This window comes from Geotrypetes seraphini, chromosome 2, assembly GCF_902459505.1.
Source record: "Geotrypetes seraphini chromosome 2, aGeoSer1.1, whole genome shotgun sequence".
Classification (NCBI taxonomy): Eukaryota; Metazoa; Chordata; class Amphibia; order Gymnophiona; family Dermophiidae; genus Geotrypetes; species Geotrypetes seraphini.
Window position 1 is genome coordinate 10,328,523 of NC_047085.1, and position 19,221 is coordinate 10,347,743.

General features: G+C 46.1%; 1 protein-coding gene across 2 annotated transcripts in view; it reads right to left on the bottom strand.

Moving 5' to 3' along the window:
• TONSL (tonsoku like, DNA repair protein) overlaps positions 1 to 19,221 on the bottom strand; it is a 176,383-nt gene that overhangs the window by 21,993 nt on the left and 135,169 nt on the right. For both annotated transcript variants that reach the window (XM_033933925.1, XM_033933924.1), the window contains exons 20-22: positions 16,527 to 16,605; positions 11,350 to 11,657; positions 7,477 to 7,648 (exon numbers count right to left, since the gene is read on the bottom strand). In XM_033933925.1, coding sequence (XP_033789816.1) covers positions 7,477 to 7,648; positions 11,350 to 11,657; positions 16,527 to 16,605 — 559 coding nt within the window. The remainder of the gene's footprint in view (positions 1 to 7,476; positions 7,649 to 11,349; positions 11,658 to 16,526; positions 16,606 to 19,221) is intronic.

The following is a 19,221-nucleotide window of genomic DNA, read 5'->3' on the forward strand; positions in this document are numbered from 1 at the left end:
GAGAAAGTACCGGGAGTAAAAACCCCGGTTGTGCTGGTCCACCGGGACCGGCTCGACGGCCCGAAGCCGGAGCAAAGCCTGAACTTCCTGAAGAAGAAGGGTGGTCTGCGTCAAGTTGGAAGGATGCTCTTTTGGAGAGTGGTCCGGAGGGACCCGATGGAATTGAAGAGAGTATCCTTCTCTTCCAATGGAAAGGACCCAGAGGTCGATGGTAATAGCCTCCCATCGATGATAAAAATGGTGGAGGCGACCCCCGATGGGAAAAACAGGAGGATGCAGAACGAGGTCGGTTATGCTCCCTGGAATAGAGTCAAAACGGCTGAGTAGCCTTCGGTGCAGCCGGCGTCTGGGGTTTCTGCTGAGCCTTTTGGGGAGGCTGTCTCTTCGCCGGTTGCCTCGCAGCAGGAGTCTGCCGTGGAGTGTAGCGCCGCTGATAGATCAAGGGCGGTCTAGAAGGTCGAGACTGTTGAGGCTTCGGCTTAGGCCGAAGGATAGATTGGAAAGACTTCTCATGGTCTGAAAGTTTTTTGGTAACAGTCTCGATTGACTCGTCGAACAGATCCGCACCCGCACAAGGCACATTGGCAAGCCTGTCCTGGAGGTTCGGATCCATGTCAATCGTTCGAAGCCATGCCAAGCGACGCATGGCCACGGAGCAGGCGGCAGCACGTGCCGAGAGTTCAAAGGCATCGTACGAGGATTGCATCAGTTGAAGACGCAGCTGGGAGAGTGAGGCTACCACTTCCTCGAACTCGAATCGAGCCTGAGAATCGATGAAGGGAGTAAACTTCCGGAGCACCGGCAAGAAGAACTCCAAATATGAAGAAACGAAGAAATTATAATTGAGAACTCGCGAAGCCATCATCGAGTTCTGGTATATTCTTCTACCGAACTTATCCATTGTTCTGCCCTCTCGTCCCGGTGGCACAGAGGCATAGACTTGGGAGGGATGAGAACGCTTCAGGGAGGATTCGACCAGCAGGGATTGATGGGAGAGTTGAGCCCCCTCAAACCCCTTGTGATGGACAATGCGATATCTTGCATCCAATTTGCTCGGGACCGCAGGAATTGAGTACGGCGTCTCAAAACATCTCATAAATGTCTGATCCAGCAATTTAAGGAGAGGAAGTCGAAGAGACTCAGCAGGAGGATGAGGCAAGTGCATGGTGTTGAGATACTCCTTCGAATACCGAGACCCAGTGTCCAAAGTAACATCCAAGTCATCTGCCATTTGACGGAGAAAGGAAGAAAAAGACAACTGGTCTGCCAGTACCGGCCTCCGAGAACGACTGGATGAAGTGGAAGCCTCAGGATCCATAGAGACTTGGGAGTGACAAGGAGAATAAGAGGTAGATGGTTCCTCGTACTCAGGCCCCTCCGGGGGCGACAAATCAGAGGAAGAGTATCCCAGACGTGGCAGCTTCTTCTGTGGCGAAATCTCAGAATGGCGCGAGGAGTGCCGAGATGAGTGCCTGGATCGATGCCCCTCCCGGTGCCTGGAGGGAGAGCGAGAATGGCGATACTTCGCAAGGTCCCCTGAAGCTTCCAGTGAATGAATAGGACTGGAAGCAGTAGAGCAAAGGGGCAGGATGGAGGCCGCCTCACGTGATGCAGCCCAGACCAGGTATGGAGTGCGGAAGAACTCTTCCTGAGATTTACTATGCCCAGGACTTCGATTATCAATCGGGGGAACAGCACTTTGTTGGCGCGGAGGCGTAATGGGCTCTAAAGGAGGCATGTCGCTAATGGAAGCCCGCCTCGAGGGACCGGCCGCCCTTCGCCGCTCCTCCTCGTCAAGCAACGAGATCGATCGACGAGGAGGAGGAGGAGGGGGCGGTCCGCCCCCTGGGACCAGGAGGTCACCCTGGATGGAGGCGATTAACCTGGGTCCCATAGTTTGCATGAGCTCGACAAACTGAGCTTCAAGCAGGGACCGAAGCGAAGCCGATATGGGGGGGTCCGCACCGAAAGGGGGTCCCCCAGCACGGTCTTCGCGCTCCTTCATGGTCAAGTGCTTCTGCTTGGAAGCTTTCGGCACCTTAATGACCACAGGTGGAATAGTGGAAGGCAGTACCTGAGTCGAGGAGACGGGGACAGGCACCGGCGCCGAACTCGGGGCTGAAACCGGAGTAAACGAAGCCGGCTTCAGAAGGCCCGGAGTAGCGGGAGCAGCAGCTGGCTTCGCATGGACAGGCGAAGCGGCCGATGACGTCGAAGCCGAAGGTTCTTTAGCAGCTTCCATCTTAAACATCGACTCCCACAACAGACAGCGCCGCTTAAACGCCCGCGCTGTAAGAATGGAACAAGGCCGGCACGATTTCGGGAAATGTTCTGGACCTAGACACTGCAGGCAGCGTCGATGCGGGTCCGTCAACGAAATCGCGCGCTGGCACTTGCTACACTTTTTAAAACCGGTGATTGGCCGGGACATAGGCCGAAAAAGCTCCGCCGCAAGATCGAAGGAGCTGGGCCTGAGCCACATGGCCGACCCGGCCGACTCGCCGGGAGAAAAAATTTTTTTTTTTTTTTTTTTTTTAAAGAATAAAAGAAAGAAAATACACGATAAAGAGTAAAAGAAACCCAAAATCGCGGAAATTAGAAGGCAAAAACGGGAATTCAGTCAGCGCAGAATTGAAGTAAAACTTCTCAGCTCCGCGGAAAGAAAAGAACTGAGGAGACACTCCCGGACCATCGGGCGGGAAGGCACTGGCGCATGCGCGGTGCGGGCATCTCGAAACTTCTAAGTTTCTTCAAGCAAGACATGCTTGTGAGACGTCCGTATCGGGGCTCTGTCGGATGACATCACCCACTAGTGAGAATACCTGCCTGCTTGTCCTGGGATAATGTGGGGAAAGGGGAGAGAGAGAATAAAAACTACCCTTAGGGGAATAACTTAAGGAAGATAAAATGACTACGTTATACTTTATTTCTTTAAGCCTGCAAGATCTGTATGAAGGTCAGTATCACCCTTTTATTTCAGTTAAGCAAGACTGGAGATTACTGATTTGTGTATCTCGGTGTCGGCCTAGGGCAGGGGTAGGCAATTCCAGTCCTCGAGAGCCGGAGCCAAGTAAGGTTTTCAGGAAATCCATAATAAATATGCATGAGATTTGCATCTCAAGGAGGCAGTGCTTGCAAATCCATCTCCTACATATTCATTGTGAATATCCTGAAAACCTGACCTGGCTCCGGCTCTCGAGGACCAGAATTGCCTACCCCTGGCCTAGGGGGAGGTAGAGTTGTAAGTCGTCTACGAACGAATGGATTCTGATTTGGTGTTTTTCCGCTATGTCCAGTACTGGCTCCCTGAGGCATTCCATAATGGGGTGGTTTGGGTTCAGATAAGGATTTTCCTAGTAGAACTCTCTGCAATCTGTCGTTCAGGAATGAAGAGAACCATCAAAGTGCATTGTCACAGATTCCGATGGTCTTCAGCCTGGACAAGACAAGAGAGTGGCGAACTGTCAAGAAAAGAGTGGAATAACTTGTAGGTTTCATGGCTCCAAGTCATTCACTTCTTGGTTGGGCTGACAACTTGTATGTAAAAAACACCAAGGGATGATCCCTGACTCCCAGAAAAACCAAGGCCCTCTTCCTTCCCATACCTTTGTACTACAGAAAAATGGGCCAACCTGCTGACCCTCCTGCTGCAGTTTTATGATTTCTGTACAAGCAGAGCCTGAGTCTTAGCTCTGATGTCCCAGAATGAGACATGAAGAGGAACCAGAAAGCACAGTTCCTTACCGTAACAGATGTTATCCAGGGACAGCAGGCAGCTATTCTCACATATGGGTGATGTCATCGATGGAGCCCGGATACGGAAGCCTCGCAAGCAGACTTGCTTGAAGAAACTAGAAGTTTTGAGTTGCCCGTACCATGCATACCCGAGTGCCTTCCCGCCCAGCACAGGGCGCGTCTCCTCAGTTCAGATAGCTAGCAGAGAAGCCAACCGGGGGAGGTGGGTGGGTTGTGAGAATATATGCCTGCTGTCCCTGGATAACACCTGTTAAGGTAAGTAACTGTGCTTTATCCCAGGACAAGCAGGCAGCCTACTCTCACATATGGGTGACCTCCAAGCTAATCAGAATGGGATGGTGGGAGTGTTGGCAATTTAGAAGAATATATATTAGAAACATAGAAACATAGAAAGATGATGGCAGAAAAGGGCTACAGCCCATCAAGTCTGCCCACTCTACTCTATTGTAATACTGTCTGGCCAAACTGGCCATCCCGTCTGGAGAAAACATCCAGACAATAGTGAGAAGTGAAAGTAGGAACCGAGGACCAAGTAGCAGCCTTGCAAATTTCCTCAATAGGCGTAGATCTGAGGAAAGCTACTGAAGCTGCCATTGCTCTGACTTTATGGGCTGTGACTTTACTGTGTAGGGGTAATCCAGCCTGGGCATAGCAGAATGAGATACAAGCAGCCATCCAGTTGGAGATGGTATGCTTAGAGATAGGATGTCCCAACTTGTTTGGATCAAAGGAGACAAAAAGTTGAGCAGTTCTATGTGGTTTGGTGCATTCCAAATAAAAGGCCAAAGCACGTTTACAATCCAGAGTATGAAGAGCTGATTCTCCAGGATGAGAATGAGGCTTAGGAAAAAACATTGGAAGAGCAATGGATTGGTTGAGATGAAATTCTGAAACCACTTTAGGTAGGAATTTAGGATTAGTACAGAGAACCACCTAGTCATGATGGAAGGTGGATCAGCAACTAAAGCTTGCAGTTCACTGACTCTGTGAGCAGAAGTGAGGGCAATGAGAAACACCACTTTCCAAGTGAGATACTTCAGATGAGCCTTGTCAATTGGTTAGAAAGGAGGCTTCATCAATCGAGCAAGAACAACGTTGAGGTCCCAAACCACAGGAGGCGGTTTGAGACAAGGTTTGACATTGAAAAGTCCATTCATGAATCTGGAAACCACCGGATGAGCAGAGAGGGATTTCCCATCAATAGGCTGATAGAAAGCAGCAATTGCACTGAGATGGATTCGGATTGATGTAGACTTGAGGCCAGAAGTGGATAAGTGCAAAAGATAATCCAAAACAGAAGATAAGGAGGAAAGTTGAGGCTCCTTATCGTGAGAAAAACACCAGGTAGAAAATCTAGTCCATTTTTGGTGATAGCATTGTCTAGTGGTAGGTTTCCGAGAAGCCTCTAAAACGTCTCTTACAGGTTGAGAGAACTGAAGAGGAGTTATATTGAGAGGTACCAAGCTGTCAGGTGTAGAGACTGCAGGTTGGGATGAAGCAGAGATGGAAAAACTGGTAGAAGGTAAGGCTCCCTGCTGCTGAGTTGAAGTAGAAGGGAGTACCAAGGTTGTCTTGGCCACCGAGGAGCAATCAGAATCATGGTGGCATGATCGGTCTTCAAATTGACCAGTCTTGGGAATGGAGGGAATGTATAGAGGAAGAGATTCGTCCATTCCAGAAGAAAAGCATCTGCCTTGAGGCGGTGAGGAGAGTATATCCTGGAGCAGATCTGAGGCAGTTTGTAGTTGTGGGGAGCTGCAAAGAGGTCTATCTGAGGTGTTCCCCATTGTGAAAAAATGTGATGAAGAGGCGAGGAATGGAGTGTCCATTCGTGAAGTTGCAGAAAATGACTCAAGTTGTCCGCCAAGCAATTCTTTGCCCCTTGTATGTAGACAGCTTTGAGGAAGGTGTTGTGGCAGATTGCCCAATCCCAAACCTTCAGAGTTTCTTGACAAAGGGAGGCAGATCCTGTCCCTACCTGTTTGTTGACATAATACATGGCGACTTGGTTGTCCGTCCGAATGAGGACTACCTGGTGGTGAAGAAGATGTTGAAAAGCATGAAGAGCCTTGAGGATCGCTCTGAGTTCCAACAGATTGATGTGACACTGACAATCCGTACTGGTCCAGTGGCCTTGAGTATGGAGACCATCGAGATGAGCGCCCCAAGCGTAGGTCGAAGAATCTGTCGTGAGGACCTTCTGATGGGGGGGGCGTTTGAAACAGCAAGCCTCTGGAGAGATTGGAAGAGAGCATCCACCAACGGAGAGACTGCTTCAATGAAGGAGTGACTAGTATGTGTCGAAAAAGCAGGTCGCAACCCTGCGTCCATTGAGATGCCAGGGTCCACTGAGGAATTCTGAGGTGAAGTCTGGCAAAAGGAGTCACGTGTACTGTGGAGGCCATGTGATTTAGGAGTACCATCATGTGTCTTGCTGAGATGGAAGAGCGGGAAGACACTGTTTGACAGAGTTGAAGAGGAGCTTCCAGACGTTGTTGTGGAAGGAATGCTCTGAGTTGGATAGTATCCAGAAGAGCTCCGATGAATTGTAGATTCTGTGAGGGCTGAAGTTGGGATTTGGGAAAGTTGATTTTGAATCCCAAACTTTTTAGGAACCAGGTAGTCGTTGGGTCGCTACAATAACCCCCTGAGATGTTGAATCTTTGATGAGCCAGTCGTCGAGGTAGGGAAATACCTGAAGACCATGGTTCCTTAGAGCTGCTGCTACCACTACCAGGCACTTGGTGAACACTCTGGGAGATGAAGCGATGCCAAAGGGCATCACTCTGTATTGATAATGCAGATTCCCCACCCGAAATCTGAGATATTGACAGGAGGCCGGATGGATGGGAATATGAGTGTAGGCCTCCTTGAGATCCAGAGAGCATAACCAGTCGTTCTGCTCAAGAAGGAGCTAAAGGAATGCCAGGGACAACATTCAAAATTTTTCTTTAACCAAAAATTGGTTGAGAGCCCTGAGATCCAGAATGGGCCGCAGATCGCCCGTCTTCTTCGGAACAAGGAAGTAACAGAACTGGCTCGATGGCATAGAGACGAAGCAGAGCTTGAGCTTCCTGAAGAAGGGCAGTCTGGGATGGATTGGAAGGATACTCTCTTGGAGGAAGCTCTGGTGGAACCTGAGTGAAATGAAGAGTGTATCCTTCCTTAATGATGGTCCGGCCCAAGGCACTTAAGGCACCAACGGTGTGGGTCTGTGAGGGAAATCGCACTGGCTATACTTCTTGAAGCCCATTGCTGGACGGGACATAGGTGGAAAAATAGCCGCCGCAAAATCGAAGCCGCTGGGCTGCGGCGGCCTGCCCCGGCAGCCGAACGGAAGAAATAAATTTTTTTTTTATAAAATAAATAAAGGAAAAAACAGCGATTTGTGAAGAAAAAATCACAAACCGTGGTGTAGAGAAGGCACGAAGTGAAAAAGTTAAACGCAGAGAGTCAAAGTCGGACTTCTCGGCTCCACAGAAAACTGAGAACTGAGGAGACGCCCCCTACGCTGGGCGGGAAGGCACTTGCGCATGCGCAGTGTGGTCAACTTGAAACTTCTAGATTCTTCAAGCAAGTCTGCTTGCGAGGCTTCCACATCCGGGCTCCGTCGATGATGCCACCCATATAGGCTGCCTGCTTGTCCTGGGATAAACAATACACTGCATGTCCATCTGACAAGTGATTGGCAGAGCTAGAATTTGATCAGCCCTCTCTTACCTTTGAGGGCATCAGCCAACAGGAGACGGTAATGTTGAAGAAACTTTGCAGTCAGTCCACAGGCCTGTAGCTTCAGTGTGCTCAGGACGGGACAGGACTTAATGAGGGAAGCCAAGAACTGTGAGCAGGAATCGCCCAGTGGATTAATACTTAGATTCAGCTCTTCCAAATTCTGAAAGCAAACAGAATCTATATCAGAACCTCAAATACAAGAGAAGTGCTAACTTCTAGTCTTCAAATACAAATTTAAAAGTTACCTTTCCCATTGTTAACAATGGCAGAGCAAACAGGGGGAAAGGCTGGCTTGAAACTGTGTCACATGCTTGGTGCCCTACACTATAGGCAAACCAAACTGCAGAAGCGATTTACAAGATGTTGGGACTATCAAGATCAATAAAAAGTTGTAGCCCAAAGATTGGTTCACTAAAGTAAAAAACAAAAAACAAACAACCATGGACACAACACAGTCCGTGTTTCAAAAAACTCCTTCCTCAGGGGTCCAGGGGTCCAAGATCTTGTATTACTCAGCCCGATTTTCTTCATAATGTTGCATCCCATTTGGTTCATGTCCTTTCAAGTTTTATTAAAATTTGATGTGTACGCATTGCCAAATATTTCAAAGCGTATTACAGATTAAAATAGGGGAAGGACTACAACAATTTATTACCAAATAATATATACATACAAGATTCAATACAGACACAAAAGGAAAGGGGGGTGAACTACAATAATTAAAGTAGAAAGAAGACATATGGGTAACATATTAGGGGAGGGCAAAGAGTGAAAAAGGAAGATTGAATTAAAAAAAGAAAATAAATTAATTAAAAAAAATAAAAAAAAGAGAAAAATGAAAAGAACAATAAGAGGAAGATTGAGTCCTATAAGTAAGGAGGAGTAATACAAGATCTTGGACCCCGGAGGAAGGAGTTTTTCAAAACACAGACCGTGTCTGATCCATGGTTTTTTACTTTAGTGAACCAATCTTTGGGCTACAACTTTTTATTGATCTTGATAGTCCTAACACCTTGTACATCGCTTCTGCAATTTGGTTTGCCTATAGTGCTACAATGTTTTTATTGATCTCAATAAAGTTCTAACATCTTGTACATCACTTCTGCAGTCTTTGTTTTGTTTTTTTGTCTTTGTTTGATTGTCTTTGTTACTGCAGATCTGTTGGATTTTTGTTTGTTTTCAGCACTACACTATAGGTGTACACTACACAAACTGGTAAGTTATTTCTGGCTATTTTTTTTTCTATATTGCGCTGTCTGATTTTAGATTTGCTGCTAACTACAAGTGTCTCTACCTGTATTGCTTAGTGGTTGTGATTTTGTTGGAAGTGTATTAAAAAACAACTAGTTCTTACGTTGTCTTGCTTTCTCCAAAAGAGAACAGATTCTAACTTGTTTTATGCCTTCCTATAATGCGATCTGTTAGTAAACTGCTGAAATGTTTTAAATATTTCGCTTTAGAAAGTATCAAGCTTCCCTATATTTTCTCTGTTTGGCTTTAATAGATAAGAGGTTGCCTCTACTCCGGGCGATCTACGAACCCTGGGATAGAAAAGGTTAAATGCCTTCCAGGATCCTCAGCCAGCAGCAAACACAAACAAAATTGTTAGTGAAATCAGAGAAGAAAGTAAGGATTCAAAAACTTATGTTATCTATTTATCTAACCTGGATAGAAATAGCAGAGAAAATATTTCTTCACTTGATGTGTAATTAAACCCTGCAATTTGTTGCTGGAAAATGTGGTGAAAGCAGTTAGTTAGGGGTTACAAAAAGGTTTGAATAAAAGAGAAGTCCATAAGCCATTATTAAGATGGATGTGGAAAATCCACTGCTTATTCCTAGGATAAGCAGCATAAAATTTGTCTTACTCTTTTGGGATCTTGCCAGGTACTTGTGACCTGGGTTGGTCGATACAATACGATAAATCAGTTTCTAGACCGCATAACCAAGTAGTTCAATGCGATTTACAAAAGATTAGTAATACGTACAGGATGAAATAGTTAAAGAATTAGTTGCCTATGAATTTTTTGAAAGGATGAGTTTTCAACTGCTTTCTAAATTGAAGATAAGAGTAAGAGGTTAGGAACAGATTCTTAAAGTCACTATCATGCAATACAACTTGAAAAGAAAGTTGTCGCTCATGAAATTTTGTACTTGCATCCACTAACTGAAGGGAAAACAAATAAAGCATGAGTTTTTCTTGGATTTATCCGAGTTGAAAAGACAAATGAATTGGTCAAATATTGTGGAGCTTGATCAATAGTGACTTTATAATAGAAACAGCCCATTGTTGGAAACAGGATACTGGATTCGACGGACCTGTGGTCTGTTCCAGTATGGTAGCTCTTATGTATATGAACTGTCAAATCTAAAACCCAAAAGAGGCAAGCGAGATGTCGATACAACCAAACAATTACATTCATTAAAAACATCAAAGTAAAGTCCAACAACGGTTGCTTTGGTGGGAGACTGAGCTCTGCACAAGGCCTTGGAAAGAGTCAATGGGGACCAGTGGTGCAGATCCCACAATGCACCAGGATAGGGTTGCTAGAAATCCAGAATTGCAGAATGAGCAGGTACAACTCTAGACACCTTTCTGGACACTGGATACGCCATGCTGGTCTTTATCTGCCATCATATTGAAAGATTAGGTTCTTACCTGGATAATGTTTATGTTTATTAAAATCCTTCTATACCGCCTTGTTTGTTTGTTTGTTGAAGGTATCTTTAGCATGGTAACAGCTTCAGTTACATATACACAGGAGTCCGTATGTTAGCTATTGATTCCCACCAGTTGCGAATCTGCAGATGAGTGTCACTTTAAGACTCTGAACTCTTCCTTGTCTGCAGTGGAGAACAGCTCCCTCTTCAGTTGGTACCAAAGCAATCGAACTCCACTGAAACAGAAGGAAGGGAAAAGGGCGATTCCCTGGCAACAAACACACTGTTTCACTCTGTAACTTATGAAAAAGAAAAATGATTAATATTTAAGAAATAAACACGGAACAACAAATTATGCATAACATTAAAAAAACCCAAAATCAATTTATAGACTGCATAACCATAAGGATCTAACCTGCTAAGTGCAACTAGTAGGAGCTAAAGAACACTCCAAAGGGGATAGGGAATAGGGGCCCCATGTCCCTGTAGCAATGTCTCTGCTTAACTTTAGATATAGTAGAAGAGGTCCTGAGATGAACACTGGTAACATTCGAGGCAGATATCAGATGAATAAAAAGTCTGCACAGGGTGCGCCGTACAACCTACTGTGTATATTAACAGAAACAAGATTATCCAGGTAAGAACCTAATCTTCCATTGTGTTACTTATACACAGGAATCCGTACATAGCCGACGTAACAAAGCAGTGCCAGACGTTTAGGGAAGGACAGATGAACCTGCCCACAGAACAGAGGAACCAATGTCTATCTGAAAATAACCGAAAACAACAAAATGAAGCAGAACAGATCAGAACGCACCTTCCAAGTTAGCTTGTAAAATGAAAAACTGAAGACGGAGCTGATCTCCACTGCATAAGGAGAGAAGTTCAAAGTCTTAAAGTGACACCCTTCTGCAGATTCACAGCTAGTGGGAATCAACAGCTAACGTACAGATTCCTGTGTATATGTAACAAACTGTTACCATGCTAAAGATATCACCAATTAGTTGTGTAATTTATTTTTTTGAACTTAATTCGTTGCTTTTTTGAAATGCCCAAATTACAGGCATCAAAACAAAAATGACAACATGCTAAAAATACAATATCACTCTTCTGAGAATTCAGAATCATACAATTACCTTCAACTTGGACATGACTGGCCTTAAATTATCCAAGTCTTTACAAAGTCTGATACAAAACACACCTTAAAAATGTTTTCACTGGAAATTCCTGCTACCGGACAGAGCTTCTTCAGACCCTCATGTGTAATCTGATTGGATGAGAGATCGAGGAGAGTCAGGTTCGGCATGGTAGACACTGTGGCCAGTAGTTCCTCTGCCATGGTATCATCAATGCAGTTACCAGAAAGTTCAAGTTGACAAATGGAAGTCTGAAGCTTGAGGGAACGGAAGAAGGGTGTAAGATGAGGCTGGCGGAGGCAGAAGTTACGGAGAGTCAAAGATTGACTGTTCTCCTGCTGCTCCATGGTCTTCAATACCAGCCGATGCTCTGCTACAAGAAAAAGGCACACAAATATATAACATCAAAATAGTTAACTTTCACTGAAGATGTATTGAAGACAAAGTCAGATAGATAAAGAAGATAATGAAGGATGACTGAAAGAACACTGAAAGGGATCTTTTTCCTCCTTTGACACACTGGCCGTAAATCTTTTTCATTTCAGATACGACTCTAGCTGATTACTTTCTGGAAGCGAAAAGAATCTCCTAACTTTCATGGACATGAGCAGATTGTTAATCAGTTTGCCTTGCAACTATACCTGTACAGAGACCCTACCTCTGTTCATCTCTTCAGTTCTCCTTGTATTCCCTACATCCTTTGTTCTCGACTCTGACCTTACCATGGTCCTTTGTTATTTGTACTGCTATGTTACTTGTAATTGTATATTTACCTCTTATGTAAGATTTTCAGTTAACTCCTGTTAACCACAATCGAACTTCACAGTATATTGCAGTATAGAAATAAAATTTTATGTTATGTTAAAGGGGAAGATAGCTCAATGGAGATTAAAGCCCTGATCCTGCAAAATGTGTCTAAAGTTAGGCATCCTTTGTAGAATCGCGCTCAGCACTGTTTAGGCATCTAACTTTTTAGGTGTCCTTTAGAGAATGAGGACACCTAAAAGGACATCCAAACAATGTCCTTAATGTTATAATATTTTATTATTGTTATTAGAATGGCGACTTTATGCTGGTTTTCATTATAATTGTAATACTAGGGGCTCCTTTTACGCAACTTTTAATCACGTGCTACCCCCGCGCGAGCTGGAAAACTACCGCCTGCTTAAGAAGTGCAGCCGGCGGTTTAGCGTGCGCTATTACACACATTAAACCGCTTCCGCGTCTTCGTAAAAAGAGCCCTAAGAGTTGGATTTGTTTAATGCTTTTATTTATTTCTCTTCCATCAGACAGAGTGACTGGGATTCGAACCAGCAACATTAGGATGGAAGGGCATAGATTTAACCAGTGTACTATAGAGTGAGCTAGCAAGCTGCACAGCAATTGTAAAACTGGGTCTTATAGTCAACGTAAGGAAGTCTACTTTTGAGCACAGTTTAGGCTTCAGATAGACCTGAGTTCTATGGACGGAACTTAGGCACTCTTTGGATGTCCTTAATGCGATCTGTTAAATAGCCCTCTGGGTTTTTATTTTTGCTTTATTAAGCTCAAAATACATTTAATAAGGCACCACATAAACGGGGCACATCAAAACAGATATATTGCATGCAAAACCTTCTGTTTTTGTGGACAAACAGCAATGTTATTTGCTAATTAGAGGAAAAGATCCATTAACTGAAGCACAGCACATGAAAAACATAGCTTTAGTTTTCTTGCTAAAAAGCTACCCTTTTTTTCTGACTAAACAGTGCTCCAATCAGCTCATTCTTGAAAGCAAAGAAAGCACATGACAAAAACATATAGATTGCATACATAACTTCATTTGCAAAAGCTTAAAAACAGATACAAACCTTAGCATGATTTCTACTTCATTGCAAATGGAGGTTTGCAGCTGCACAATGGTGACCTCTTTGTGAGATCATCAAGATGCCACAATTAAAATATGTCCTGGGGAGCTGGTTGGGATTTGAACTTATGACCTCTGGAAGAGGAGCACAGGGCTTTTACTTATTGAGCAATAGCAGTTTCCAGGCAGGTGTCTCTGACTGCCCTGTAATATGATAACTTAGCAGATTCCTAAGCTATCTTATCACATGACAGTCATATATACCTGCCTAGAACTGAGCCTAAGGAATTCCCTGATTGGCTATTGCTTTAGCCAACCAGGGACTTCCTTAGGCTCAGTCCCAAGGGGTGAGGAGCCCGAGGCACCTGAGCCAATCAGGGCCTTAGGCTCTTCCATATGCATCACATGATGCAATGGGATGGGGCCTAAGGCCTACATTCGCATCAGGCAGGGCGGAGAAGGAGCAGGAGGACTTTGTGGTTCCTCCTGTTCCCACTGCTAGAAGCATACAAAGCAGGAGGAACTGAGCACACCTCCTGTTCCCAACTTTTAGGTACAGGGGAGGTGTTGGGTCAGGCCAGGGGTATGCTGTGCTGGGGGGGTGTCTGTGTGTGTCGGGTCAGGTGCGCCTGGGGGAAGGTTTTGGCACAGGGGCGCTTTGTCAGATAGGGGGAGGTTTTTTCCTATTTTTTTTATAGGACTGATATTTTGAGGCTCATTAAAAAAAATGAAAAAAAAAAAAAAAAAAAGCCGGCAGAAGCCCTGACAGTAGTGACAGGAGGCTGCTTCTCCTGTCACTACTGTCAGGGCTCTTCCCGACTCAATCCAATCCATGCAGTCGGTTGGGGGTGTGCTTCCGATCATCCCCATTTGCATGAAGATGGTTGGTGAATCAGTCGGCCTGCCTCCAATCGCACATGGATCGGAAGGTTAGTGAATCTAGGCCAGAGTGTTCTTTGCTGCATGATACACTTAAGGGATGATTCACTTGGAATTACTTCTTTTCTCTGTCTTCATCCGCTGTAGACAGACACAAACCAGTTGTCTGGACTAGAGAGTTGTGCGGGGACAGAAATCCCACCCGTCCCCGCCAAAGTCCCACCCGTCCCCGTGAGGAATCCCACCCGTCCCCCACCTGTCCCCGTGAGGAATCCTCCGTCCCCACCCATCCCCGCGAGGAATCCCCTCCGTCCCCGCCCGTACGAGGAACAGCTAGACAAATTGAGGCTGTACTCACTCGAGGAGCGCAGGGAGAGGGGGGACATGATCGAGACGTTCAAGTATCTCACGGGCCGCATCGAGACTGAGGAAGATATCTTCTTTTTCAGGGGTCCCGCGACAACAAGAGGGCATCCGTGGAAAATCAGAGGCGGAAAACTACGAGGTGACACCAGGAAATTCTTTTTCACTGAAAGGGTGGTTGATCGCTGGAATAGTCTTCCACTGCAGGTGATTGAGGCTAGTAGCGTGCCTGATTTTAAAGCCAAATGGGATCGACACATGGGATCTATTCACAGGGCAAAGGGAGGGGAGGGACAGTAGGGTGGGCAGACTTGATGGGCCGTGGCCCTTATCTGCCATCTGTTTCTATGTTCCTATAAACTTCAGAAATAGTTATTTCATTTAATTATGCTACTGAATTAAAGGCTCTGGTAGAAACCCATTTACAAATAAGCAAAAAGACTTTATTAATTTGGAAATATTAATTGGGAAGAATACATACTTTGTAAACGGGTTTCTACCAGAGCCTCTAATGTTTATAAATTTTTATCAACACAACTAATATACTACTTTATCCTGAAGCAAAAAAAAAGAAATAGAATTCTTTTCCTACCTTTGTTGCCTGGTTTCTGCTTTCCTCATGTTCTCATTCAATTCCTTCCATCCACTGTCTCTCTTCCTTCTGCGTCTTCCATTTGCTCTGTTACTGTGCCTCCCCTTTCTCCCCCCTTCCAAATTGGTCTGGCACCCATCTTCTTCCCTCTGCTCCCCCCATAGTCTGGCATCTCTGTCTTCTTCCCTGCCAGCGTCTTCTCCCCACTCTCTCTTCCCCATTTCTTTTCAGCGTCCTTCTCCCCCCTTTGTCTTCCACATGTGCTTTCAGTGTCCTTCTCCCCCCTCTGTCTTCCCCATGTCCTTTCAGCGTCCTTCTCCCTCTCTGTCTTCCCCATGTTGTCAGCGTCCTTCTCCCCCTCTGTCTTCCACAAGTGCTTTCAGTGTCCTTCCCCCCCCGTCTTCCCCATGGCCTTTCAGCATCCTTCTCCCCCCTCCTTCTCTCCCGCCCCGAGTGCAGCACAGCCGACCAGGTCCCCTTACTTTTGTGGTGCTTCCCCGACCGACCGATCGACAACAGCCCCGGTCCGACAAACCTCCCTGCCCTTAACCGCGAATCTAAATTACCTTCTTACAGCTGCTGTAAGAAGGTAATTTAGATTCGCGGTTAAGGGCAGGGAGGTTTGTCGGACCGGGGCTGTTGTCGGTCGGTCGGTCAGTTGGTCGGAGAAGCGCCACAAAAGTAAGGGACCTGGCCGGCTGTGCTGCACCCGGGGCGGACTGCCCCCCTCCCTTGGTAGCACTCGAGCCGCGAGGCTAATCTCCTTCTCCTTACCTGCCCTGCCTGCAGCACAGAGCCGAACGGAAGTCTTCCCGACATCAGCGCTGACGTCGGGAAGACTTCCGTTCGGCTCTGTGCTGCAAGCAAAGCAGGTAGGGAGAATAGCCACGCGACTGAGTACATCCAGCCCCGCAGGAACCCCGCAACCCTCGGAGGCGTCCCCACGGGATCCCCTCGACCCTAGGGGGCGTCCCCACGGGATTCCCGTAACCCTAGGGGGTGTCCCCACGGGATCCCCGTGACCCGAAGGGGGAACCCGCGGGATTCCCGTCATCCCCGTTCCCGTGCAGCTCTCTAGTCTGGACTGGCCATTATGGACAAAAAGGAAATTCTGTTACCTGGCCATTTTAATGCCTTGCTTTCATCACAGGGACTTGAGAAGGGGCAGATTTCAAGAGCAAACTGGAGATTGGCATGGTAGGTATATGCAGGCATGGATCTTGAGGGCATGGATGGGAAGAACATATATGGAGTGGACAGATACAGATGAGCAAAAAGCTGGTCATACTTTTCAAAGCACCTTCTAGTGGTATATAAGTAATAAATGGTATATAAGTGGTATATAAGTAACAAATAGAACAGAGTACTTTAGGTTGGTATTCTAGCTTGGGAAAGACTATTGCTTGTCTCTGGTTATACACTGCAAATTGCTGGTCTATAGAACTAGCTCAGCTCCTAGAGATATTCACCTTTTTCCAATTTGATGTCTCCATTTTTGGTTTTATTTTGCCATTAATATAAGGTCGGCTTACACATTTAGCTACTGACATGCCAACGCTTACCTACAGCCAGGCTCTGGCAGGCCTTTCTGTACCTATCAGCAAGAGGAGGAAGATCCCAGGAATGTACCTCAGCCAAGACCTGAAACAAACACAGCCCAGACAGACCTTAGGCATAATCCTCGACAGACAGACAGAAGGTTATCTACAAATGATTCAGCTTTGGGAGTTACCTAGACAAATCTTTGAGTTCAAACTGCCTCCCCACTCCCGATAGGTTAGATTTTATTTTATTTCAAAGATGGATTAACCCTTCAGGCCCCCTTGAAACTTGAATCTCTACCAATCAAAGTTGTACCCACTTTAAAGCTGTTATGAGTCACCTTTGACAGTAAATGTTCCTATCACTATCATATTAGCACTGTTGTCCAGAAATGTTTTCATTGTCTTAGAATGATTCATTCCTCTCAAAATTACTAGAACCAGCTTCCTTGAATATATTGATCCACTCTCTGATAATTTCTTGTATAGACTATTGTAGTGCCCTTTATAAGGGCATTACTAAAAAAGCTATCAAACTTATCTGTAATGCTACGAAATATGATCACGTTTCACCTCTCTTGTTCAACGCACACTGGCTACCCGTTGAACATAGAATCAGTTACAAAATCCTACTTTTAATCTTTACAATAGGTTCAATCAACCAACCAGAATTCATTGATAGACTCTTAATTTCTTATAGTCCTTCTAAATCGCTTCATTCAATGTCACAGAATCTCCTTGTTGTACCATCACTAATAATAATAATAATAATAGTGATGATCTCCCAATGGCTGAGGAAAATAGAAAGACGTCCTCCTATGGGACGATGGTGGAAGACTGGCTAGGCCCTGGAGAATGAAGTCAAAAGGGTTGAGTGGACTTCGGTGGTGCAGGAGGCTTCACCTTTTGCTGCTGTAGAGCACGAGGTTGTTGGCGTTGCTGCTGACGCTGGCTTCACCTGTTACTGCTGAGGAGCAGATGGTAATGGTCTAGCAGAGTAGCGACGCTGATAGGACGATTGTTGGCGAAAGGCTTGGCTTGGCTCGAGTTCTGAGACTCGAAGCCAAGCGAGACGTCTCATAGCAACAGCCATTGCCGTAGCCCTAGATGTAAGTTCGAAGGTGTCATAGATGGAACGCACCATGAACTTGCAAAGTTGAAATAAACTAGACGTGTATTGATGGAATAAGGAAAACTTCCGATCAGGGATATATTTTTCAAAAGAAGAAAGCTGTTGGATAAGATGCTTCAGGTAAAATGAAAAGTGAAAGGAAAAATTACCTGAGCGGTTGGCAAGCATAGCATTTTGGTAGAGCCGCTTGCCAAACTTATCCATAGCTTTGCCCTCTCTGCCAGGAGGGACAGAAGCATAGACACTAGAGCCCGCAGTCTTTTTCAAAGTGGATTACACAAGCAAGGATTCATGTGGAAGCTGAAGCTTGTCAAAGCCTGGAATGGGAGTTACCCTGTATAAGGTGTCCAATTTTCGACGAGCACCGGGAATAGTTAAAGGTGTCTCCAAGTTTTTATAAAAAGTCTCTCTTAAAATATCATGGAGGGTAATTTTAGAAATTCCTTGGGCGGTTGATCAAAGTCCAAAGCCTCAAGAAAAACTTTGGACTTCTTAGATTCAGCCTCCAAAGGAATAGAAAGGGACTCACATATTTCCTTTAAAAAAGATGTAAAGGAAGACGAATCAGGCTTGACAGAAGAGTCCTGTGCAGAAGGGTCGTCCTCAGGTGAAGAGGCCTCATCAGACAATAGAGGCTCTTCTGAGTCATCCCAAAGATCAGGGTCCCTGACTTGTGAACTGCGACCCTGGGAGTCTGGCGTCGAAGGTTCAGTATGCCTGGTTTTGTGCACCGACTTCCCAGAGCGAAGGAATGCGGTACCCGGGGAAGTCAGTGATTGCCGGTGCCGGGAGTGATCAGAAATTAGTGCGGGGTCGGTTGTTTGAACCGCACGGTGTAGGCCTCTCGGTTCCGCAGATAATACCGGCATGGAAGCCGAAGAGGCAGAGTGGACCGGTACTGAAAGAGTGAAAGCTGACAATAGCGGCTGCTCTACGGTCGGTACCGGTGGCTCAGACCGGACCGGAACTGGAAGGTTCGGTGCCAACAGAGCAGGAAGGAGCTGCTGCAATTGCTCCTTAAGTTGGACTTGAAGGACAGCCGCAATACGGTCATTCAAGGAAGACACCGGTATTGCTTTCTTTTTCTGCGGTACCTGTGGGGCCGCTCGACGCCCAGAGGATGAGGAGGCCGAAGAGGATGCACTCACCTCAATAGGGGCAGAGCGTTTACGGGGGCGCCTCGAGGTCGGCAGGACTGGACTCTCTGCCACAGCGACCGGAGGATGCTCCAAGGAGGAAGGCTTCTTAGCCGGCTTACCTGAGAGTGCGACGCCAGAGCGGTGTTGCGCGGCATCGACGAAGTGGGTGCCGGTTGAGAAGCCGCCGACGTTGGTGTCGATGCCGAAGGATCAGCCATCTCGGCACCGAACAAAAGTTTCTGTTGAAGCTGCCTGTTTTTTAAGGTGCGCTTCTTAAGAGTAGCACAACAGGTGCAAGTGGAAGCCCTATGATCCGGACCCAAGCACTGCAGACACCAATTGTGTGGGTCGGTCAACGATATGGGGAGCGTTCACCATTGGCACTTTTTGAATCCTGGCTGAGGGGGCATGAAGGTAAACACTGCCTCTGCCAAATCGAAAGCGG